The 27,045-nt window shown below is 42.2% G+C and overlaps 1 protein-coding gene across 1 annotated transcript in view; it reads right to left on the bottom strand.

Annotated features, from left to right (window-relative positions):
• The window catches only part of LOC144509355 (mannosyl-oligosaccharide 1,2-alpha-mannosidase IA-like), a 126,045-nt gene that overhangs the window by 71,478 nt on the left and 27,522 nt on the right, over nucleotides 1–27,045 (bottom strand). The window contains exons 2-3 of the mRNA XM_078238062.1: nucleotides 19,264–19,360; nucleotides 1,914–2,029 (exon numbers count right to left, since the gene is read on the bottom strand). Of these exons, the coding sequence (XP_078094188.1) occupies nucleotides 1,914–2,029; nucleotides 19,264–19,360 (213 nt within the window). The remainder of the gene's footprint in view (nucleotides 1–1,913; nucleotides 2,030–19,263; nucleotides 19,361–27,045) is intronic.

Genomic DNA, 27,045 nt, shown 5'->3' with positions numbered 1-27,045 from the left:
TAATCAGTCAGGTTATGAAAATTAAAAATTGATTACGAGACCAACATCCAATGCATCAAAGCAAAACCCTGCATATCATGTACAAACGAGAGATGTGATTGACAGCTAAGGAGAAGATGGTACCTTGAACATCACCACCATGTGGATCTCAGCATGTGAGCTCAAGAGCTTAGGTTCGTATCTTTAGCTAAAAGTGCCGGTCCCCAACATCCTGTTCACTCCAAGTTACATTATGAAGTAATTAAGTTCATTGATCACAGGAAGTTAGAATAATGGCACAAAAGGAAGCTGTAGTACTAAAGACCTGTGCATCAAATCTAGTTGCTTTTCTAACCAAACTGCTTCAAGTACAGATATATCACACTAGCTAGGATGAAGATTGCCCGAATATATTCCACCCACAAAGCACATGATAAATATAGGAGTAGGACCAAACGGCGGCCAATTGGCTTCTTAGGTAGCTCCATCATTCAACTTGATCACTGCTGATCTTCCACCTCAGCACCATTTTCCCACACCTCCACATATCCCTTGATATCTTTAATATCTAAAAATCTGTGGCTCTCTATCTTGAAAATACTCAATGACTGAATTCCAAAGGTTCACCATCCTGAGTGATACAGATTATGAATAGCCCTGGGTCAAGCACTAATCCTTGCAGTATCTCATTCGTCTCACATAGCCTGCCAAATTGATGATGATCCTGCTTCCAACCTCAGACTCCCTCCCAACCTTGGACAGCCTGCTTCTACCCCGGTAGGCCCATTATGTCAGCCTGTTCCTGCCCCACTGAACTAATTTCCTCCTATCTTGACTCCATTCTCTCTCCTCTTGTCCAGTTCCTTCCCACCTACATCCATGATTCCTCTGATGCCCTACGCCATATCAACAACTTCCAGTTCCCTGGCCCAAACCGCCTCCTCCATACCATGAATGTCCAAACCCTCTACACCTCCATTCCCCACCAGGATGGCCTCAAAGCTCTTTGCTTCTTCCTCGAACAGATGTCTGAACAATCCCATCCACTGCCACTCTCCTCAGTCTGGCTGAACTGGTTCTCTCACTCATCAATTTCTCCTTTAACTTGTCTCACTGTCAAATCAACACAGCCCCTGGAGATGAGCGTAGAAGCATTATCAGCCCAACTATCATTAGTTGCTTCATTAATGAAATTCCCTTCATAATAAGGTTTAAGACTGGGGCCATTTGCTGATGATTCCTCAATGTTCAGATCCATTCACAGCTCCTCTGACAAGGAATAAGCCATGCCTGCCATCAAACTATTAGATTTCATCACTGACTAAGCTTGTTAACCCCATGTCTGCACAACGGCTACAACAGAGCACAGAGGATGGGAACTCTGCAAAAGTGGCTCATCTCCTAATCCCTCAAAACCTCTCCAACATTTGAGATCAAGTCAGGAATGTGATGGAATATTCACCATCCACCTGGATGGGAGCTGCCCCAGTAATTTTCAAGTAGCTGAGCATCACCCAAGCCATAGGGGTTTATTTAATCAATGCCTCTGCTACAAGATTCATTATTCATTGCCAGTGCACTCTAATTATTCACATTTTCTGAAATGTGAGAAATTCGAGACACATTCACTGCATTTTCTTTACCAATATATTTCGTTATTTCCTTAAAGAGTTCAATTAAAATTTTCCAAACATGATAGTTACAGGGCTGACTATTCTCAATTAACCATGGCTTTCAGGAGTATTTTTTCCTGCATTAGAGACTCCATCCAATGCTGATGCCAGGCTCACTTGTCTTTTGTCATCTACTTTATTCCATCGTAAATCTTATTACAAGGGTGCCAAATTGGCAATCCATCGGCACATCTGAATAAAACCACTCGAGTGAAAAGTAGAATTCTATCTCTGAAATTAGCTTCAAAACAGCAAACTCACCACATTGAAGTCCAGGTTGCTTTCCACCCATTCTCTGGCTTCTCGAAACTCTTCCTGAAGACCCATGATGTAGAGTGTGTCCAAAGAATCCACAATTGTAGCTCCCAGAAGCCCTCCTGCAGTAAGACCATAATAGACTTCATTAACCACCAACACCGCGATTATTTTTATAACATTATCTTTCATCGCTATATTAGCTTTACTTTATCATTAAATCAAAACTAAATAGCAGAAATAAAAACAATAATTCCTCAAACATGATAAAACATATAATACAATTGAACTTTGACACTCAAGGAAATAGGACAATAGTGGTGTCAAAAGACTGTTTTTTATCAACTGTCTAGGTAGGGGAAGAGACAAGGATCAACAAGGGGCCCATAGAAGATGCCCAGTGCAGGCAGCACCTTGTATAAAAAAAGACACCAGTATAGGGCCAAACTACCAAAGAATAGAGAGAGTCTTGAAACAAAATAGAATAAATTAAAAACTCAATTCAAACATCAATACCAAAAATTTAAACGCCCAAGTATTTTAAAATAAATTAATCTGCCTTCATAGCATTTCTTTTTCAGGCTCTTATAAAGCAACTGATCACTTAATTGCAACTTTTTGACAATCAAACAATGTTGCAAGCCCTCAGGCAACATCTGTGGAGAGAAACAAGGTTTCAGCTTGGTAGCCAGTTAAACAAGTATAGTGGCAGGGAAAGGAAGAGGCCGGGAGGAAGAACCAAAAGAAAGATCTATGATACAGTAGAAGACAGGAGAGTTCAAGTGAGAAGAGGTGATGATGCAAGATGAAAGCAAGTGGCAATAGAAATAAAGGAACAAAGAATGAGTCAAGATGAGGTAGAATTGGCAATAATAGAATCATTACCAATAGCTGCTGTCAGAAAAAACACCCAAGGATTGTTGAACTCAATGCGAGTCCAGAAGACTGTAAACAAAGAACAAGGCGGCACGGTAGCACAGTGGTTAGCACTGCTGCTTCACAGCTCCAGGGACCTGGGTTAGATCACTGTCCGTGTGGAGTTTGTACATTCTTCTCATGTCTGCGTGGGTTTCCTCCGGGTGCTCCGGTTTCCTCCCACAGTCCAAAGATGTGCGTGCGGGTTATGTTGATTAAGGGGCAATTTTAGCACAGCCAGTGTCCCGAGATGCGTAGGTTAGAGGGATTAGCAGGTAAATATGTAGGGATATGGGGATACAGCCTGGGTGGGATTGTGGTCGGTGCAGACTCGATGAGCCAAATGGCCTCTGTCTGCACTGCAGGGTTTCTATGATTCTATGAATGCAGCACAGGAACACGGGCCCTTCGGCCCTCCAAGCCTGCGCTGATCATGATGCCTGCCTAAACTAAAACCGTATGCACTTAGAGTCCGTATCCTTCCATTCCCATCCTATTCATGTATTCATCCAGATGCCCCTTAAATGCTGCTATCATACCTGCTCCCACCACCTCTCCGGGCAGTGCGTTCCAGACATTCACCACCTTCTGTGTAAAATCATGACTCGCACATCTCCTCTAAACTTTTCCCCCGCACCTTAAACCTATGTCCCCCTATGTCCCCCAGTACTTGACTTTTCTACCCTAGGAAAGAGCATCTGACTTATCTGACTCTGTCCATGCCCCTCATAATCTTGTAAAACTCTATCAGGTCGCCCCTCAGCCTCCGTCATTCCAGTGAGAACAAACTGAGTTTATCCCACCTCTCTACTCATAGATAATACCCTCCAGACCAGGCAACATCCTGGTAAACTTCTTCTGTATCCACTCCAAAGCATCCACATCCTTCTGGTAATGTGGCCACCAGAATTGTACACAATATTCCAAATGAGGCCTAACTAAGGTTCTGTACAGCTGCAGCATGACCTGCAATTTTTTATACTCAATGCCCCGACTGATGAAGGCAAGCATGCCGTATGCCTTCTTGACTACCTTATCCACCTGCGTTGCCACTTTCAGTGATCGGTGGACATGTACGCCCAAATCTCTCTGCCTGTCAATACTTCCAAGGGTTCTACCATTTACTGTACAATTCCTACATGCATTGGACTTTCCAAAATGCATTACCTCACATTTGTCCGGATTAAACTCCATCTGCCATTTCTCCACCCACGTATCCAACCGATCTACATCTTGCTGTATCCTCTGGCAATCCTTTTCACTGTCCGCAATTACACCAATTTATGTGTCATCTACGAACTTACTAATCAGACCAGCTACATTTTCCTTCAAATCATTTATATATACTATGAACAACAAAGGTCCCAGAACTGATCCCTGTGGAACATCACTAGTCACAGCCTTCCAAAGCACCGCTCTCCTGGTATTGGGGAATAAGCCCAGCCAGGTGGTCAATGTTTCAGTCGGGGAGCAGTTCGGGAACAGTGGTCACAATTCAGTAAGCTTTAAGGTGCTGATGGATAAAGATAAATGTAGTCCTCAAGTTAAGGTGCTAGATTGGGGGAAGGCTAATTACAACAATATTAGGCAGAAACTGAAGAATGTAGATTGGGGGCAGATGTTTGAGGACAAATCAACATCTGGCATGTAGAAGGCTTTCAAGTGTAAGTTGATAGGGATTCAGGACCGGCACATTCCTGTAAGGATGAAGGATAAGTATGGCAAGTTTTGGGAACATTGGATAACGAGAGGTAGTGTGGGCCTAGTCAAAGAGAAAAAGGAAGCATTTGTCAAAGCTAGGAGGCTGGGAACGCATGAAGCAAGTGTGGAATACAAGGAAAGTAGAAAGAAACTTAAGCAAGGAGTAAGAAGGGCTAAAAGGGGTCATGAAAAAGCATTGGCCAGCAGGATTAAGGAAAATCTCAAGGCTTTTTATACATATATAAAGAGCAAGAGGGTAGCCAGAGAGAGGGTTGGCCCATTCAAGGACAAGGGAGGGAATCTATGCATGGAGCCAGAGGAAATGGGCGAGATATTAAATGAGTACTTTGCGTCAGTATTCACCAAAGAGGACTTGGTGGATGATGAGTCTGGGAAAGGATGTGTAGATAGTTTGAGTCATGTTGAGATCAAAAAGGTGGTGGTACTGGGGTTCTTGAGAAACATTAAGGTAGACAAGTCCCCAGGGCTTGATGGGATATACCCCAGAATACTGAGAGAAGCAAGGGAGGAAATTGCTGGGGCCTTGAGAGAAATCTTTATATCCTCACTGGCTACAGGGGAGTTCCCAAAGGATTGGAGAATAGCCAATGCTGTTCCTTTGTTTAAGAAGGGTAGCAAAAATAATCCAGGTAATTACAGGCCGGTGAGCCTTACATCAGTGGTAGGGAAATTATTGGAGAGGATTCTTCGAGACAGGATTTATTCCCACTTGGAAATAAGTGGATGTATTAGTGAGAGGCAACATGGTTTTGTGAAGGGGAGGTTGTGTCTCACGAACTTGATCGTGTTTTTCGATGAAGTGACGAAGATAATTCATGAGGGTAGGGCAGTGGATGTTGTCTCATGGACTTCAGTATGGCCTTTGACAAGGTCCCTCATGGCAGACTGGTGCAGAAGGTGAAGTCGCATGGGATCAGAGGTGAGCTGGCAAGGTGGATACAAAACTAGCTCGGTCAAAGAAGACAGAGGGTAGCAGTGGAAGGGTGCATTTCTGAATGGAGGGCTGTGACAACTGGTGTTCTTCAGGGATCTTTGCTGTTTGTATATGATTTGGAGGAAAATGTAACTGGTTTGATTAGTAAGTTTGCGGACGACACAAAGGTTGGTGGATTTGCGGATAGCGATGAGGATACAGCAGGATATAGGTCAGTTGGAGACTTGGGCGGAGAGATGGTAGATGGAATTTAATCCGGATAAATGTGAGGTAATGCATTTTGGAAGGTCTAATACAGATAGAAAATATACAGTAAATGGCAGAACCCTTCAGAGTTTTGATAGGCAAAGGGATCTGGGTGTACAGGTACACAGGTCACTGAAAGTGCCAATGCAGGTGGAGAAGATAGTCAAGAAGGCATACGGCATGCTTGCCTTCATCGGCCGGAGTATTGAGTTTAAAAATTGGCAAGTCATGTTCAGCTTAGTTAGGCAGCACTTGGAATATAGTGTTCAATTCTGGTCGCCATACTACCAGAAGGATGTGGAGGCTTTGGAGAGGGTACAGAAAAGATTTACCAGCATGTTGCCTGGTATGGAGGACATCAGCTATGAGGAGAGGTTGGAGAAACTTGGTTTGTTCTCACTGGAGCGACGGAGGTTGAGGGGAGACCTGATAGAAGTCTACAAGATTATGAGAGGCATGGACAGAGTGGATAGTCAGAAGCTTTTTCCCAGGGTGGAAGAATCAATTACTAGGGGGCATAGAGTTAAGGTACGAGGGGCAAGGTTTAAAGGAGATGTATGAGGCAGATTTTTTACACAGAGAGTAGTGGGTGCCTGGAACTCGTTGCCGGGGGGAGGTAGTGGAAGCGGATACGGTGGTGACTTTTAAGGGGCGTCTTTGACAAGTACATGAATAGGATGGGAATAGAGCGATATGGTCCCCGGAAGGGTAGGGGATTTTAGTTAAGTCGGGCAGCATGGTCGGTGCAGGCTTGGAGGGCCGAAGGGCCTGTTCCTGTGCTGTAATTTTCTTTGTTCTTGTGCTGTAATTTTCTTTGTTCTTGTACTGCTACCCTCTGCCTTCTATGCCCAAGCCAGTGCCTAATTGAGTGATGAGGTGCTGTATCTTGAGCTTCCAATTCCAGGAACACCCAATCCAGCCCACCAATCTTCATAGTCAATGGAGCAACCTGTGCCATTACTGCACGTCTTCCCTTTCAGCATTCCATGGGCACTGTTCTCTCCTTGACACCCTGCTTCATTTGTCAATCACCTCCAACACATCATCCCCATTTAATGGCAACTTCCTAAGTGCAGAGGATGCCAATATCTGTCTTTTTACCTCCTCCCTTTCCACCATCCAGGGCTCCAAACACTCTTTCCAGGTGAAAATGAAATTTATTTGTATTTCTTTCAATTTAGTATACTGCATCTCCACACATAATAATCTCCTCTACACTGGGCAGACAAAACAGAGTTTGGGTAATTGCACTGAAGCATACCTCAGTTCAGTCTACAAAGGGTCATTCTGAGCTTCTGGTCGCATTTTAATTCTGCAACACACTCCAACCTAATTTTCTGTGCCTACAACATTTGTTTTGAAGAGGTTAATGGGAGCTCAATCCTTGGATTAGGCATTTTTACCGTCTTCTAGACTCAACATCAAGTTCAACAATTTTAAGTCAGAACTATCACTCCCATTTTTTTCAGATGTTAGCTGTTGGTAGTGATTTAGCTATTGGCATAATGATTCAGCACTTTTCAGCGAAATTCCAAATCCATCCTGCTCCTTATCCCATTATCAACTCCTTTGCTTTGCACCACTCCTAATTTCCACCCTATCACAGTCTTTTCCATTTTGTTTTCTCCCCAATTTCCTCCCTTCTGTACTTAAAAGGTTACATTTTTAACTTCTGGAGAAAGCTCACTGATCTGAATTATCACTCCACGGATGCAGACCTCGCAGCACTTTCCTGTTTTTACTTCAGATTTCCTGCATATGCATTATTCTGCCATTATATCTGCTATGTATTAAGACTAAACACTTTGCTGATTACTCAAATTTCTCTATTACCCCATAATCTTTTATCTGTCAGCATATTGTAGCTGTACATCATTCAATTCAATAAAGGGGAAAACACAGAAACCTCAAGGCACAAATAAACCATTAACTTTATTTTCCTATAATTAGAGCTCAGGATGCACTTATTCCCCAGATTCAACGCACAGGAAATAGGATCACAAACACAACCTATGCCAAGTCTCCACCCTCTTTACAGTGCTTCTAGATTCCTACAGCTTTCTTCTGAAGTGAGTGGAGCCAGTCATTCAAATGAGGCAGGAAGAGACATTCTTGGCCTTATTGTTCTGTTCCTTCAGCAACCAGGTTCCCATTTCAAGTTGTCCCAACAACAACAAACAATTCTCTAAAAGAAATTCCTCTTTACACTTAACAGGAGGCACCGCACCAGGATCAGCTGGCTGCTTTCTGGCTTCTTTTTACTACAGTCAAAAAGTTTCAATAATTGTAAATGATTCTTCTCTTCCAATCCAGGCATTAAGACCTGATGGAGGGTGGTCCTGTGCTTGGGAATGTCTAGGCCAATAAATGACTTTAATTTACAAATAGTATCAGCTTCACATCAGATTAGACACAGGAACACTGTGTGCTCGCTCTTCTAGAACACGGATGTAGGGGGAATTGGGCCAGCAGTTATATCTGAGGTTTCTCTTCAAGACATTCAGCTAATCGTGCCTCAATGGTATCCAAACGACTTTGCCCTACAACATTCCTGTAAGATATTCCAATAACCAGTAAAGTCATGCAAGATGCTGAGGGATATGGAGAAGCAGAGAGATCTAGAGTTTCAAATATCTAATTCCCTGAAGATGCGAGCACAAGTCAATCAATAAAGCTGTAAAAATGTTAAATATCATTTTGGGTTTTACAAATAGGGGCATGAAATACAATCATAAAGAATTACCAATAGATTTATATAGGGCAATGGTTAGACATAGTCACGTGTTTGTGCCCAGTTTTGAGTGTCCCCAGCAACAAGGAAGGGCACTGAATCCATAAACAGCATACAGAGATGCCTAAGAATGGCAAACTACAGTTATAAGGACAGCAGTGAAGATGAAGGGGAGATTTAATCCGAGTTTTTAAAATTATGAAGTATCTTGCAGAGGTGAATAAGGAAAGACAATTTCTTCTGGTTGGGGAGTCTAAGATAAGTGATCATTTATTTACAAATACGACGAGGAGAGTTGGTAGAAATTTCTTTGTGCCGATATTGTAAGGAGCACGGAATACTTTCTCACATAAAGGTGAGAAAAACTTGCAATTTTTTAAGAAGAAAGTGGCTTGGGCTTTGAAATATAGTCATGATGTGGAGATGCCGGCGTTGGACTGGGGTAAACACAGTAAGAAGTTTAACAACACCAGGTTAAAGTCCAACAGGTTTATTTGGTAGCAAAAGCCACACAAGCTTTCGAGGCTCTGAGCCCCTTCTTCAGGTGAGTGGGAATTCTGTTCACAAACAGAACTTATAAGACACAGACTCAATTTACATGAATAATGGTTGGAATGCGAATACTTACAACTAATCCAGTCTTTAAGAAACAAAACAATGGGAGTGGAGAGAGCATCAAGACAGGCTAAAAAGATGTGTATTGTCTCCAGACAAGACAGCCAGTGAAACTCTGCAGGTCCACGCAACTGTGGGAGTTACAAATAGTGTGACATAAATTCTGATTCTAGGATCGCATGATAAAGACTCAGGAGGAAAAAAGCAGAAATATTTATGTGAAATAGTGTGACATAAACCCAATATCCCGGTTGAGGCCGTCCTTGTGTGTGCGGAACCTGGCTATCAGTTTCTGCTCAGCGACTCTGCGCTGTCGTGTGTCGCGAAGGCCGCCTTGGAGAACGCTTACCCGAATATCAGAGGCCGAATGCCCGTGACCGCTGAAGTGCTCCCCAACAGGAAGAGAACAGTCTTGCCTGGTGATTGTCGAGCGGTGTTCATTCATCCGTTGTCGCAGCGTCTGCATAGTTTCCCCAATGTACCATGCCTCGGGACATCCTTTCTTGCCTTCGCGACACACGACAGCGCAGAGTCGCTGAGCAGAAACTGATAGCCAGGTTCCGCACACACAAGGACGGCCTCAACCGGGATATTGGGTTTATGTCACACTATTTCACATAAATATTTCTGCTTTTTTCCTCCTGAGTCTTTATCATGCGATCCTAGAATCAGAATTTATGTCACACTATTTGTAACTCCCACAGTTGCGTGGACCTGCAGAGTTTCACTGGCTGTCTTGTCTGGAGACAATACACATCTTTTTAGCCTGTCTTGATGCTCTCTCCACTCCCATTGTTTTGTTTCTTAAAGACTGGATTAGTTGTAAGTATTCGCATTCCAACCATTATTCATGTAAATTGAGTCTGTGTCTTATAAGTTCTGTTTGTGAACAGAATTCCCACTCACCTGAAGAAGGGGCTCAGAGCCTCGAAAGCTTGTGTGGCTTTTGCTACCAAATAAACCTGTTGGACTTTAACCTGGTGTTGTTAAACTTCTTACTTTGAAATATAGAACATACATTTGATTGAGGAGAAAAGAGGAAAGAGGGAACAGGAACATTAGAAATGTACCAAATAATTTATTTCCATGCTCTAAGCTTATATTCCTCAATAGTATAAAATTTGTTGATGAAGTTGAAATTACATAACCAGTTGATCAGCATGAGTGTTCACGGCAGTCCAAAGAAATTTGGACCAATAAAGTGAATGGGACAAAGAAAGGCAGGTGTGGGTGATTCTAAGATTAAACCCAAAACATTCAAAACTGAAACAACGCAATTAATCTTGTGTAAAAGCAGCAGTGACTGAATAAAATTTGGGTGAATAGCTGTTCAAGACACAATGTTACAATTAAATGTCAACCTTAGCTTGACACTAGTACTGTCAGCTCTGCCTCAGCAGTTATGCCCAACTCCAGAAATTCACGCACCAAATCTGACATGTGTCGTAACAACTGAGGCACGAGGACAGGTCTTTACTGAATGAGTGCAGTGCTGAGCAAGTATGGCACTGAGGAATTCTGGTATTGTGGCAGTGCTCAGGGAGGTCTACAAGGTCAGAAGTGTACCTGAGATATTAAACTGATACTCCATCTGCCTACAATAAGATTCCTCAGCACATTTCAAAGAGCAGGGAGCTTTCCTAGTTTTCTGGCCAATGTCTATCCCTCAACCAATATCCCTTGAAACAGATTATCTGGTCATTTAACTCATTGCTATTTGTGGAACCTTGCTGTGTTGTAAATTGACCACATTTTCTTATATTCCAACCATGAACACATTTTAAAAGTACTTGGTTGTCTGTAAAGTGCTTTTGAACGTCCTAAAGCTATGAAACATGCTAAACATATGTAAGCATGTTCCTTCTTTCATACAGGTTTGGAACATGCCAGATTCAATCCTCACCCTTGCTGATTTAACTAATTCCAGTTGGGTAATGGTAAAAATGGTAAAAATTCAATCTTACAGCCCCAAGTTAAGGGGAAATAGCACCAGGATTCAAAATCAGATAAGTGTGTGAATGTTGGTTGGCATATTAGTCTCTGCTGTGATAATGCCTCCAACACACAAGTGAACAGCAACGTCATTTGTTCACTGCTGAGAGCAATATCCAAAGTAATAGGACTGTGCAGAATGATGAACTTATTGGAATTTTCCTGTTCCTAATTTTCTGTTTGTTTGGAGTACGTACGCTGGAGTTCATATGTGCACACCTTGTCTACACACAAGACCTTTCTTATTATTAATTCATGGGATTGGCCAAGCCTGGGTTTATCATCCATCCCCAATTGCCCTTGAAGCTTGTGGTGAAGTGTCTTCTTGAACTGCTGCGGTCCATGTGGAGTAAGTACATCCAGAGTGCTGTTAGAGAGGGAGTTCCAGATTTTGACCCAGCAACAGTGAACGAATGGTGATATATTTCCAAGTTAGGAAGGTGAGATTTGCACATTTGTCAGCAGAGATTTCCTCTAATTCACCGTCTTTTCCTATGTGCTGTCTCTGACATGGGATCATATGTCAACAGGACAAGCAACAAAAGAATTTTCAACTGGACTGAAGAATACTCAATGAGCCACATAAAGGCCCAGATTATATTACCTCCACCTGTGTCAAAATACAGCCAAGACCACAAAAAATATGAAAGATATGCATGAGGTTTCATTAGCACCAGAGAAGGGCATGGGTGGTGAGCATGCACTCACATGCTGGCTGACTCCATTGCAGGAAAAGGCATCTCATAACCCCTCAGACTGCAATTTTTAATGGAGTCTTGCCAGCTTCTGGATGGCTCATTGTTCACAGATCCCAAGAAGAGTATTGTGCCATTGTCTGGATTAGGGAATCTTTTGAAAAGCAATTTTAAATATTTTACCCATGCCCCTTCCATGAACTGCATGGTACCTGCACACCCATTTGAAAAAACAGATATCATTCCATCTGTCTCTGTTAATACCGTTCCCAGCTGACCTCATTATGAATGCCTGGCTGAGTTCCAAGACTCAGAAATGAATGAGCTTAACTGGAGTTCTGTTTTAGCATGTGCAAGTGGAGTGTTACTTTGTTTGACTGACATCTTAATGAGGCCATAATAAGTTATTTTTTCTTTGTTCTGCTTTATCAATATCTCTGTTTATTTGGACAAGTATCAGTGGTGTTAAATGAGGGAAAGCTTGTTTTTGTAACTATAAATGGCTCTCTGTCTGATTGATACATTTGCAGGGTTGCAAGAGCAGTCGTTCTTTTCAAAGCAGTTTTCTGAATGGGTGTTTTTTTTCCATCATCAGGAATTCAAAGTTGCCATTGTTACTATATGGCTTATTGGTTCCATACAGGGTGCATACTAGGTTAGCGAGCATAGAGGTGGTAGGAGAGTATGGAAGGGCCATGAGTGTTATGGAGGGGACATGAGGATAGTAGAACCGTGGAAAGTGGCTAGAGGGCCTATCAGCTTTTAAAATAACTGGGATGAAGTCTAACCAGCCTGCCTGGGCATTTGCTCACCCCCGTGGCCAACTCCATGCTGCGTCTGAAGTCGGCACGCATGATTTAATTCCGCCTCCTCCCCTCCTTTGCACCTGTCTGGGCCCTTCATTTCAGTGTGGGTTGAGTTCAGTTCCACTAGAAACCCACCTCGATAGCCAAAACCCAGCCGAAGGTATCAAAATCAGAAAGTTATAGCAGGAAATATAAATTAGATTTAAATTATGCATAAAAAGCAAGATAAAAGAAACAGACAGGAGTTTTAAAAATCTCCAGACATTTCTGCAAGATTTCTTCCATTATAGTAAGAGATCCAACATACTCACCATTATTCTCATCACAAACTCTGGACAATATTGTTATCAGCTCTATACAAAACGTTTTTAAAAATGTATTGTATATTTATTTCTGAGGAAATAAGCCTCCACACTTGCAAACTTGATTTTTCAGGGCCATGAATAATCAAGGCTTGTCACACTGTTTAAATGCTCATTATCAAATGCATCAGCCATAACCTTCTCAGTGATTTTTAGTACAGATCTAGTGGGAAAATACTAAAATAAGCAAAATACTGCAGATGCTGGAATCTGAAACAAGATGATACAGGAAAACTCAGCAGGTCTATCAGCATCTATTAGGAGGCAGACAGAATTCTGTTTCCCTCCACATAGAATCCAGCAGACATGCTGAATTTTTCCAGCATCCTCCATTCTGTTGTAGTGGGAAAATACAGCAAGTTTACATCATTGTAGTCACTTTAGTGCTGAGTCTATTGGGGAGGACTGGAATTGTGCATCCTATAAAGGGCAGAGTATCTCTCACAGGAACTTCTGGACTTCATCTGGCTGCGCATATATTTTGCAGCAGTGACTATCAGATTTCCTCTATTATAACGGAGATAGCTGATAGCCTCATTATTATTCACATCACAAATTCCAACTGCAGTGTTCTTCGCTCCATTTGAAGTATATTTCAGATTTCAGCAGTCTTGAATGAAATATTTGCCCCAGTTACTTAGACAGCAAAGATTATTCTACATACTCCCTATATTACATTGACTACGGCTTGGGGGGGTGAAACAGAACAATACGTTAATGTATGCCATGACTGTATTTCATCCGTACCATCTTAAAGCAGAAGGCCATTTTGGCCCATGATGCCTTATTCTGACTCTCTTCCAATAGTCCTCTTCTGAACTTGGATTATATGTTCAATTACCATCTGAAAGTTTATATTAATCATGTCTTCAATATTTTGTTTAGGCTGTGTTCCTCATCATAACCTATGTTAAAAAATACCCTCATCATTTCACTTACAGCTGCTCTGTCAATTGCCATAAACCTGTTACAATCCTTCACCCACTAGCACTGTTTCACCTTATTTATTTTATCAAATCCTTTCATGATTTAGGGCTCCTCCATTAAATCTCCCTATAGCCTTCTCTGCTCCAAAGCAAACAATCCCAGTTGTCTAGTTATATTGTCTGGTACAGCAATATAATTGTGCCCTTATCAAGAACATAAAAACTAGGAGCAAGAGTAGGCCATCTGGCCTCTCGAGCCTGCTCCACCATTCAATAAGATCATTTTTTGAGGACTCAGCTCCACTTACCCGTCTGCTCACCATAACCCTTAATTCCTTTACTGTTCAAAAATTTATCTATCCTTGCCTTAAAAACATTCAATGAGGTAGCCTCAACTGCTTCACTGGGCCGGGAATTCCACAGATTCACAACCCTTTGTGTGAAGAAGTTCCTCCTCAACTCAGTCCTAAATCTGCTTCCCCTTATTTTGAAGCTATTCCTCCTAGTTCTTGTTTCACTTGCCAGTGGAAACAACTTCCTTGCTTCTATCTTATCTATTCTCTTCATAATTTTGTATGTTTCTATAAGATCTCCCCTCATTCTTCTGAATTCCAATGTGTATAGCCCCAGTCTACTCAATCTCTCCTCATAAGCCAACCCTCTCAACTCCGGAATCAACCTAGTGAATCTCCTCTGCACCCCCTCCAGTGCCAGTATATCCTTTCTCAAGTAAGGAGACCAAAACTGTACACAGTACTCCAGGTGTGGCCTCACCAGCACCTTATACAGCTGCAGCACAACCTCGCTGTTTTTAAACTCCATCCCTCGAGCAATGAAGGACAAAATTCCATTTGCCTTCTTAATTAACTGCTGCACCTGCAAACCAGCTCGTTGAGATTCCTGCACAAGGACACCCAGGTCCCTTTGCACAGCAGCATGCTGCAATTTTTTACTATTTAAATAATAGTCCATTTTGCTGTTATTCCTACCAAAATGAATGACCTCACATTTACAAAAATTATATTCCATCTGCCAAACCCTCGCCCACTCAATTAGATTATCTATATCCCTTTGCAGACTTTCAGCGTCCTCTGCACACTTTGTTCTTCCACCCATCTTAGTGTCATCTGTGAATTTTGACACACTACACTTGGTCCCCAACTCCAAATCATCAATGTAAATCGTAAACAATTGCAGTCCCAACACTGATCCCTGAGGCACACCACTAGTCACTGATCGCCAACCAGAAAAACACCCATTTATCCCCACTTTTTGCTTTCTGTTAGTTAACCAATCCTCTATCCATGCTAATACATTACCCGTAACACTGTGCACCTTTATCTTATGTAGCAGTCTTTGGTGCGGCACCTTGTCAAATGCCTTCCGGAATTCCAGATACACCAGTTCCACAGGTTCCCCATTGTCCACCCACATGCAATGTTCTCAAAGAATTCCACCAAATTAGTCAAACATGACCTGCCCTTCATGAACCCACGCTGCATCTTACCAATGGGACAATTTATATCCAAATGTCTCGCTATTTCTTCCTTGATGATAGATTCAAGTATTTTCCCTACTACAGAAGTTAAACTAACCGGCCTATAGTTACCTGCCTTTTGTCTACCTCCTTTTTTAAGCAGTGGCGTCACATTTGCTGTTTTCCAATCTGCGGGAACCACCCCAGAGTCCAGCGAATTTTGGTAAATTACCACTAGTGCATTTGCTATTTCTCCCGTCATCTCTTTTAGTACCCTGGGATGCATCTCTGGTATCATTCTAAGTAAGTCTTGTCTGCAGCATCAGTAAGGCCTTGACATCCTTTCTGAAGTTTTTGATAACTATGATCTCAGCAATGACCTTAAAAATCTGGTCAACAGGGAAGAACATACTTCATACAATGGAACACTTAACGAGCCAGTGCTGGATCTTCCCCAGGATTCAGGACCAGGGGGAAGCTGCCGGATAAACGGAGACTGGCGACTAGCAGCTTTCCATTGCCAGGAAATGCTGGAGGCTTTTGAGAGCACTACATCCAATGTAGAGGTAAAGTTTTTTAAAATTTTATAAAATGAATAATCAAGACAACATGGTACTGCTTTAAGACGTCTCTCAATTAATGAAAAGAATGGTTCACTTCAGGAAAGGTTGGAGAGGGAAAAACCATGAAGAAAGTGAATGCTGGAAGGTAATCACTATTACTGCTATGTTTATCTCTACAATCGAAGAAATAACTATCAATCATCGGTGAATAGACCTCGTTTGTTTTGAACAATAAGCTCTTGTCTACATGTCTATTTGACTACTGGGTCCTAGGCCTGCTTAGATTGCTACATGTTGTGTCAGAAGTGGACCTGTGGCACTCTGAGAAAGGCTAAGAGTTGCCTTCATGGCACAACCAGAAATTCAGCAAGAAACAAATCAGATGAGCAAGATGACAGCGAAAAGAACGGAGGTGGACATCCAGCATTTGATGCAAAGGCTCGTATTGGTTCAGCCCAAGAACCACAACTTCTCTGGCTTAGTTTGGTATTGCGAAGTGTGACACAAGACAGCAATGACAGCAGTTGAACATTCTGGTCTTCAAAAGACGTAGAGAGCATGAAAGTGGCCCAAAAAAGAAAAACATCGGCATGGATTGTTGTTCCTTTTTATTAGGAGATGTCCTGAAGACAAACTTTGACTTAGAACCGATAGCTGATATCAAACACCTAGGGAAAAACTCTTGGACAGACTTGAATAAACCCAAAGAGAGACATTGATGGTCTCAAGACTCAGCTTGTAAATTGGGGAAATGCCCACAATCATAGATAGCTACAGTCAATGACACATCACGCAGTGAAGATGGTGGAACTGATAATCATTGACCAGCCCTCTGAACTCTAACACCTGAACATCAGGAGATGAGTCGGACAAAGAGAGCCTGCAGGCACTCATGAGGATGGTGACCATAGTACAGCAACATCTTGTGGTGGAGGAACTAGCTCAAAATTGAGGAGGCAACTCCTCCAAGACCCTACGGTGGCAATCCAGTCTGATGAACCTGGATGATGACATTGGGAGGGGCGTGGGGAAATCTGAAGTGCAAGAGGAAGCTGTAAAGGAGGACATAATTGCATTAGAAGCAATTTGGTCACTTGACTAATTCCTAGGGTGAGGAGGTTATCTTATGAGGAAAGGTTGGGCCTGTATCCGTTAGTGTTCAGAAAAATGGGAAGTGATCTAATTAAAACATAAAAGATCCGGAGGGGACTTGACAGGGACATGTGGAAAGAATAGAATTAGGGGATACAGTTTAAAAATAAAGAGGTTGCCTACTTGCAGGTCTTTAGTCTGTAGAAATCTCTTCCCCAGACAGCAGTTATTGAATAATTTTACAGCCGAGTTAGATAGATTTTTGATTGACAAAGAAGTCAAAGGTTACAAGGTACACAGGAAAGTACTGTAGAGCTGTGGCCACAAATCAGATCAGCCGTGATCTTATAAAATGGTAGAGCAGGCTCAAAGGGCTGAATAGTCTATTCTTGCTCCTAATTTGTATGTTCGTATCGCAGTGTAATCTCTGGTGGCAAAATTAAAATTGCTTAACCTGACGAGCTGTTGACCTCTAGTACAGCATCTGTCAGACACAGGGAGAAGTTTCACGAATATGACAAATTTCAAATAGAAACAAACAAATATATAAACCGATACCACAAGTGTAGTAGTATCAGGTTATATACAACCAGTAGAAGGCAAAATGACGGGGGCCAGGTAATGCTGTAACAATAAATATATAATATACATGACCAGATAGAAGTAGAACAACTACCCATTTCAAAACCTTCTCAATAAACATTTGTTGAATAGGAGAAAGAGAAAATCTTACAAATTATTGACCAGGGATTTATAAAGAAGTTCGATTGTATTTTTATTCCTGTTCCAAATGTTAATTGTTGAGACTTAAACCTCATCTCTGCACTCCTGTAATCCTTCTAACCATCGACCATTTGGGAAAATTGCTATCGGCCTGGTTTGATCTCTGGGTCTGCTAAGTGTATACAAATTTATTTTCCTGATAGTTGATTATGTGATCTGACATCCAGAGGCTATTCCCTCACTTAATATGGCATCAAAAAACTTTTGCCAATGTATTAGTAAGGGTTTTTTCCAGGATAAGAATTCTTCGGAGATTTTCATAGGTCAGGGAATTCAGACAAATGCGAGACATTTGTGCACTGTTATAAAGCTCCACAAACCTCGATACCTCATCCCCAGACGGATGGAGTGGTAGAGCGTTTCAATAAAACTTTGAAAAGTATGTTTAAAAATATTAGACAGGGATGGCACGAACAAGGATGTCTTGTTACCGTACGTAATGTTTGCAATTCAGAAACTTCCTCAGGCCTCTGGGGTTTTCATCTTTCAAGCTTCTTTATGGGAGACAACTCCCTGGTCTTCCAGATGTTATTAGGGAAGAATGGGAGGAACTCAATAGCCCTCTCGGAATGTGCTGGAACACATCCTGAAAATAAGGGAGAAGGTAGAAGCAGTCACTCCTATAATGTGGGAACACTTGAAAAAGGCCCAAGCAAAGTAAAGTCTATACTATAACAAGCAGGATAGAGAGGGGCATTGCATCAGGACAAGTGGGTTTTGCTTCTGATTGCAATGCCTGGCAGCTCAATGGACAGGACCTAAACAAAATTATGGAATGAGAAAGACCTGTAAGTTATAACGGTAATCAACTTACAAGACAATGGAAGAAGCAGAACTGTTATGTTAATCTGCTGAAACCAAGGAGAAAGCAGGAGACCCTATGACTGAGGTGGGTCCACTTTTAGAAACTAAGGTCCAAGAAACAAAGGTGTTTCACCGGCTGAAGAACTAATGGCAGCGCAGTGACTAAAACTGCTAAAACAAGTTGAAAAAAAAAGATGTTTTTATTCTAACAGGGCTTTGCGAGGCGAGACCCGAGGGTTGAACTTCTCTAACAAACATTACTCAAATTGGTCAAAGGCATAGACTGGGTTTCTTTGTAATTTAAGAAATATAGTTATCAGTCTACAGTCCTAACTTTAATTCTAGATCCCACCCACTGTCCCCAACCACCCCCTGACCATTGTTTTCATTATCTCCTCAACATCGCACACTATCCATTTATCATCGTACACCTACTCGCTGTACCACTGAGTTCCATTACATGCTACTCGCCAGTCCACTCTTCCCCTCCCCCCACCCCCATTTACACTGAGATCATTATACCTATCCCCATCACATTATTACCCCTCCATTAGTCTCTACCTCTAAACCTGATTTACCTGAAGGTTGACTGTAATTTTCTCTTAATAAAGATATACCAACTGTGTTAAGACAATACCCCTGTTCAATAAAACTTGTGTGTGTAAAGACTAATTGTTTTGGCAAACCACTCACCAAACAAGCCACTTGCATGTCCACTCTTCGACAATGGTTTGAGTTCATTTGTTCCCCATGCATATCGTCTGTAGTTATCCCAGGCAAATTTCATCATCTGGAGACCAAGAAAAAAAATAAAGTTTTTCCTCGTGCGTTCAGGTAAAAGTGATTGCAACAACATGAATAGAAATGATGGAGGAGCTGAAAGGATAGGATAAAAGTTTAATAATAAGTTTAGTAAGTATGGAAAATCTATATATGAAAGTTTGATAAAACACAGACTGCAAACTACACTGAAATCAAACTTGGGTTTAAAGCTGAATTGCAAAAGATCAGCGAAGCAGATTGGAAAAATACACTGCAAACCAGTTCTGCCTTGAATCTATCCACTGTTTTCCATTCTTGGGCAGATGTACTCTCAGCAGCAAAGAATTCCAACTCCAAGATTAAAGCAAGCTCCATAATAATTTTAAATTTGAGGCTTCATCCTTGACTCATCAACATAAATTGGAATTTGGGCAAAGAAATGGCAGATGGAGTTCAATCCAGATAAATGCGAAGTGATGCATTTTGGTAGAACTAACGTAGGGGGGAGCTATACGATAAATGGTAGAACCATAAAGGGTGTAGATACGCAGAGGGACCTGGGTGTGCAAGTCCACAGGTCCTTGAAGGTGACGTCACAGGTGGAGAAGGTAGTGAATAAGGCATATGGCATGCTTGCCTTTATAGGACGGGGCATAGAGTATAAAAGTTGGGGTCTGATGTTGCAGTTGTATAGAACGTTGGTTCGCCGCATTTGGAATACTGCGCCCAGTTCTGGTCGCCACACTACGAGAAGGATGTGGAAACTTTGGAGAGTGCAAAGAAGGTTCATCAAGATGTTGCCTGGTCTTGAAGGCATTGGCTATGAGGAGAGGTTGAATAAATTAGGATTGTTTTCACTGGAAAGACAGAGGCTAAGGGGAGACCTGATAGAGGTCTACAAAATTATGAGAGGTATAGGCAGGGTGGATAGTCAGAGGTTTTATCCCAGGGTGAAAGTGTCAATTACAAGGGGGCACAGGTTCAAGGCGAGAGGGGGAAAGTTTAAGGGAGAAGTGCAGGGGAAGTTTTTCACGCAGAGAATGGTGGGTGCGGTGCCTGGAACCACTGCCAGAGGAGGTGGTGGAAGCAGGCACATTAGCAACATTGAAGAGGCATATAGATGGGTACATGAATAGGGAGGGAGTAGAGGAATACAGATCGAGGAATCCAAGAGATCTTGCAGGCAAAAAAAACTTTTAAAAAGCTGAAACTAGAGGAATGTGTAATTAAATTCCTGTCAGTGGGAGAACCAGGAGACTTGAAGTTAGTTGTGTTTGGATGGACATTCAAGCAGTGCCGGTTTTATAATAATCTTGGTGGGTAAGGAGGAAAATGTTGCCTCTTAGACTGGGAAGCAAAAAAAGTGGTCAAAAGTACATTGGTGGCTGAAACCTGAGCATTAGTAGATGCAGTAGATATGAGGATATACTGTCTGACACATTAACAGAATTATTTTTTAAGGCAATGTCGGGAAAGATGGCACCAATTGAGTGCTGTGTGGACAATGTTCATTACAAAAAGTGTAACAGAAAAGTGACTGAGAATTGATTTGGCTACCATTAAACAAACAAGGAGGTTTCAGAGCTAAATTGGGTTGGTGCAAATCCCCAATTATCTGATTGTTTTACTAAAAGGGGTGCAGGTAGCAGAAAATTGTTGCGAATACTGGAGGATGGTTATCTAAAATTAATTTGAAGAAAAGGGAATCTGTTAAAATGTAACCAATGGCAACATGCTGTGGTGGTCAGCTAACCAGCAGATCATGATTGGGGGAAGCATTTGTGGCCCAGCGCATGGCCCAAGTGGTTGTGTAATGAAGGATCTTTATTAAACCTTGACTTTGGATTTACTTTGTAAAATTTTTTTTGTTTATTATTGCTTGCTACTGGAGGATTCTTACTGCCGGATAAACAGCCCCACCAATCCATCATCCCTGTCCATCCTTACTATTTACATTGGCTCCCGATCTCCTAAAGTCTCATGTTTAATACACTTCTGCTGCCCAAAAAAGCCTGAAACATTTTAATTCTCCTTACAATTTCCCTCCCTTCATTACACCACACGTAACCTTGCAGTCAGCTGTCTAGACCAGTCGTTCTGTAATTTTCTTTCTAAAAAACTCAATTTCTTCACCTTCTTTAAGATCCTCTTTAAAGTGCACCTCTTCAGCCAAACCTTTAGTGATGCTACCTAATACCTGCTCCTTTGACATAGTGTCCATTTTTGTCTTCTAATGCCTCTTTGTTCCATCCAGGAGTGTTTTTATATATTACCGACACAATACAAATTTCAGTTCTTGTTGAAAAGAGGCAATTTTTAGGTATAGAGGGATTATGAGAAATTGTGATCTCCTACCATGCAAAAGGAAACGGAGAAGTGTACATTTTTGTTTCCTTAACTGGCTGATGGTTTACTGTATCTTCAAGGAAATTGTTTGGTTAGGAACAGCTCACTAGTTTAGAGAGTATAGGCCTTAATGAACAGCATTAAAAAATGGTTTATTTCTGAAGTTTGTGAACTTTGTTTTGTGCCAAATGGCTGCTGCATTTCCCAGAATATAACTAAATCTCACATTGATTTGCTTCCTATTCCCTTGGCATCTTCTCCTTGGACACTTCATTTTTATTTCATGCCTTTTGTCTCTTTAAAATTCCTGCTCTCCACCACCCAACCTGCATTCTTCGAGATATTCTCAAGGTATCTTCTTTCAGCTTGTATTGAGTCTTCGCATTTTTGGTGATTTCAACCTATATCTCAGCTCATGCCCTTTCTCCACTTAATTTTCTGAGCATCTGCTGTTCCTTAACTTTTCTCTCCTCAAGACTCTTTTGCCCCCAATCACAGACAACCACCTTATTTTGCCATTTCACATGGCCTTTCTGTTCTGTTGTTTAATACAGGCATCTTGGATCAGTTCATTATGTCCCTCACCGCTCACATCCATGTTCTCACTTCCTCTGCATTCACTCCCTCAAAGATTGAGAGTCATTTAGACTTGCATTTTCCTCTTGCCCCTCTCCTAGAGAAAGAATAACGGGACTATTCTCAGGTTAGCAGGCTGTGTGACTAGTCAGATACCACAAGGATCAGTGCTTGGGCTCCAGTTATTCACAATCTAAATCAATTTAATTGAGGGGATCAATTGTAACATCTCCAAATTTGTTGATGACACAGCTAGGTAGGAATGTGAGTTGTGAGGAGGATAGCTGTCTGATTCTTGAACATTGAGCCATTGTTTATGTTTTCCTGAGGCTTTTCTTGCTCTTCCGATTACAGTGGCATTCCTCCAATCACTTGACCCTTCAGATATATATACCACTGTGCACACTTTGGGTAGCTAAACCTTTGAAGTAACAGCTTGATCTATTGCCTCACTGTTACTTAGCTGGTAATTAGATTTCCTCTCGTCCAAAGCTATCTGATCGTCATAATTGCTCAAGGTGAGTGTGTGTGAAGTACAAGGTGCTTCTTGCATTTCTACATCTTGTCCAGATGCTCCAAATTCATAATCAATCCCCACTACTCTCAAAGAGCGGGTTCACACTGTCTGGTTACCGTGTTGTAGTATGACTACCTTGCCATCTGTCCCTATCACTTTACCTGGCCCATTCCACTCTTTTGGCCCTCTCTTATGGTAGGCTATACCACCATTTTGAAACATTCCCCCAACAGTCCTATGCAATGCCTTGGGGCTCGTCATATTCACTCTGAAACCTCAACCTTAATGAAGGCATTTCTCCCTGCATATATGGCATTCAGATGTGCAGAAAAAATTGAGCTAATGCTTGTCTTTTCCAATGCTGGAGGAAAGTCCGTCATTACTGATGATAAACTTTGAGTTCCCCCCATATACCAATTGGTACGGACTATAGCCCCCCCAATCATTTGTAATGAATTTTTTGCATGCACCACCCGCACTAATGCAATCTGCAATTTACAGCCAGGTCGATCGGCCAAAATATTATGCAGCATATCATCAATTACTGCATGATTCTGTTCACAGAGACCACTGCTGAATGGGCTTTCTGCTGCAGTGTGTAGCACCACAATACTTAAATCTTCACACATATTTTGGAACTCGTTGTTCGCAAATTCACCTCCGTTGTCTGTCAAGAATTTAGATGGTGCCCCCTACCCTGTTACAAAGAAAGAACAAAGAACAATACAGCACAGGAACAGGCCCTTCGGCCCTCCAAGCCCGTGCCGCTCCCTGGTCCAAACTAGACCATTCTTTTGTATCCCCCCATTCCCACTCCGTTCATATGGCTGTCTAGATAAGTCTTAAACGTTCCCAGTGTGTCCACCTCCACCACCTTGCCTGGCAGCGCATTCCAGGCCCCCACCACCCTCTGTGTAAAATATGTCCTTCTGATATCTGTGTTAAACTTCCCCCCCCCCCTTCACCTTGAACCTATGACCCCTCGTGAACGTCACCACCGACCTGGGGAAAAGCTTCCCACCGTTCACCCTATCTATGCCTTTCATAATTTTATAAACCTCTATTAAGTCTCCCCTCATCCTCCGTCTTTCCAGGGAGAACAGCCCCAGTTTACCCAATCTCTCCTCATAACTAAGCCCCTCCATACCAGGCAACATCCTGGTAAACCTCCTCTGTACTCTCTCCAAAGCCTCCACGTCCTTCTGGTAGTGTGGCGACCAGAACTGGACGCAGTATTCCAAATGCGGCCGAACCAACGTTCTATACATCTGCAATATCAGACCCCAACTTTTATACTCTATGTCCCATCCTATAAAGGCAAGCATGCCATATGCCTTCTTCACCACCTTCTCCACCTGTGACGTCACCTTCAAGGACCTGTGGACTTGCACACCCAGCTCCCTCTGCGTATTTACACCCTTTATGGTTCTGCCATTTATCGTATAGCTCCTCCCTACATTATTTCTACCAAAATGCATCACTTCGCATTTATCAGGATTGAACTCCATCTGCCATTTCTTTGCCCAAATTTCCAGCCTATCTATATCCTTCTGTAGCTTCTGACAATGCTCCTCACTATCTGCAAGTCCTGCCAATTTTGTGTCGTCCGCAAACTTACTGATCACCCCAGTTACACCTTCTTCCAGATCGTTTATATAAATCACAAACAGCAGAGGTCCCAATACAGAGCCCTGCGGAACACCACTAGTCACAGGCCTCCAGCCGGAAAAAGACCCTTCCACTACCACCCTCTGTCTTCTGTGGCCAAGCCAGTTCTCCACCCATCTAGCCACCTCCCCCTTTATCCCATGAGATCCAACCTTTTCCACCAGCCTACCATGTGGGACTTTGTCAAACGCTTTACTAAAGTCCATATAGACGACATCCACGGCCCTTCCCTCGTCAACCATTCTGGTCACTTCTTCAAAAAACTCCACCAGGTTAGTGAGGCATGACCTCCCTCTCACAAAACCATGCTGGCTATCGTTAATGAGTTTATTCCTTTCTAAATGCGCATACATCCTATCTCTAAGAATCTTCTCCAACAACTTCCCCACCACGGACGTCAAGCTCACCAGCCTACAATTTCCCGGGTTATCCTTCCTACCCTTCTTAAATAACGGGACCACATTTGCTATCCTCCAATCCTCTGGGACCTTACCTGCGTCCAGTGACGAGACAAAGATTTGCGTCAGAGGCCCAGCGCTTTCATCTCTCGTCTCCCTGAGCAGCCTTGGATAGATTCCATCAGGCCCTGGGGATTTGTCAGTCTTTATATTCTCTAACAAACCTAACACTTCCTCCCTTGTAATGGAGATTTTCTCCAACGGTTCAACACTCCCCTCCGAGACACTCCCAGTCAACACATCCCTCTCCTTTGTGAATACCGACGCAAATTATTCATTTAGGATCTCCCCTACTTCTTTGGGCTCCAAGCATAATTCCCCACTTTTGTCCCTGAGAGGTCCGATTTTTTCCCTGACAACCCTTTTGTTCCTGACGTATGAATAAAATGCCTTGGGATTCTCCTTAATCCTGTCTGCCAAGGACATTTCGTGACCCCTTTTTGCCCTTCTAATTCCCCGTTTGAGTTCTTTCCTACTTTCTTTGTACTCCTCCAGAGCTCCCTCCGTTTTTAGCTGCCTGGACCTAACATACGCCTCTCTTTTCTTTTTGACCAGTCCCTCAATTTCCCTGGTTATCCACGGTTCTCGAATCCTACCCTTCCTATCCTTCTTTTTTACAGGCACATGCCTGTCCTGTAGCCCTAACAACTGTTCCTTAAAAGACTCTCACATGCCAGATGTGGATTTACCCTCAAACAGCCTCTCCCAATCAACAGCTGCCAATTTCTGCCTAATCCCACTAAAGTTACAATCCAGTAAGTCATAATTTAACTTTTTGTCATTGTGTTAAATCACCGTAGATATGCTGAACTGGATGGCTATGTCCACAAAGTCTAGTAAATAGATACCAAATCTTCAAATCCACAGCCACTGCGTCATTGAAATCCCAAGCCAATGGTAGACTCACGACTGGACGCAGAGGTGTCCTTCTATATTTTGTACAAATCTCACATCGGGCTGATATTTACTCTATGAGATTATTATAGCCCTTATCTAGCACACCAGCATCCTGTAGCAGTGCTTTGCAGTCTCTATGGTGCTGGCTCTATGAGATTAATATAGCCCTTATCTAGAACACCTGCATTCTGAAGCAATGTTTTCAGTCTCTATGGTGCCGGATGTGCAAATTCTTTATGAAGTTTCAAAATAATTTTCATTTTGTCCATCAAGCTATTGTCTGTAGTTGACACTAACGCATCATGAATCCTCTGTTTAGACATTTTTGGTTCACTTAAGGAAGGCAATAATGGCCTCACCTCATAAAATGTAGACCTACACATCTTCCAAATATCACAGCTTTGTCATGTTTCAAACCGATACTCATGTGGCCTGTTTTCATGTCAGATCTGCTTAATAACAAAGGTATGTCACTTGAAAAAACATCAGTACTTATGAACAGGCTGATTCCTGCAATTCTACAGGAATTCTACACCCTTTTGGAAGAAGTTGAAGTATCATCTCCAAATCGAAAACAGATAGAATTATCACATTCTTTTAACTTTCTTTCAGTCTTTCTGGTCAAGGGGCCCCAAATAGAAATTTAGCCAATCTTTGCCACATACAGTTGACGTACATCCACTATCCAACACTGCACACTTAAAACAGTCCATCATCAGTATGCTCATTATTGGGTTCAAATTTTGAGAGACCAAAACGATGCCTTAATGGTCTGTGTCCTCATCACTGTTGGTTTTGACACATCTTGCTTCATGTGTAGTTTCAAAGACAAGTTTCTTCTTTTTGGACAATTCACCATGTAGTGATATGGAGAAATCGCATTGAAAACTGCAGTTCACCATCCCTTTACCATTTATTCAGTTTGAATTTTTTTTTAAATCTCCCTCCCATGTGTGTCCTCCATCATCAAACCAGCTATAGCCGGTTTCAACGTCAAGTCTGTTATTAGTTTAACCGTCTCTGTATAGGGGCCTTCGTCTACCATTTGGTCGAGCATGTAGCTGAGCTACTATCGAATCCTCCACTATGGCGTTCCGATTTCAAGGGCTAAAAGAGGTCACGAAAAATCATTGGCCAGCAGGATTAAGGAAAATTCCAAGGCTTTTTGTACATATATAAAGAGCAAGTGGGTAGCCAGGGAGAGGGTTGGCCCAATCAAGGACAGGGGAGGGAATCTAAGCATGAGCCAGA

This window comes from Mustelus asterias, chromosome 21, assembly GCF_964213995.1.
Source record: "Mustelus asterias chromosome 21, sMusAst1.hap1.1, whole genome shotgun sequence".
In the NCBI taxonomy this organism is placed as follows: domain Eukaryota; kingdom Metazoa; phylum Chordata; class Chondrichthyes; order Carcharhiniformes; family Triakidae; genus Mustelus; species Mustelus asterias.
The sequence above is the reverse complement of the archived record's forward strand: the minus strand, read 5'-3'. Positions and strand labels throughout refer to the sequence as shown.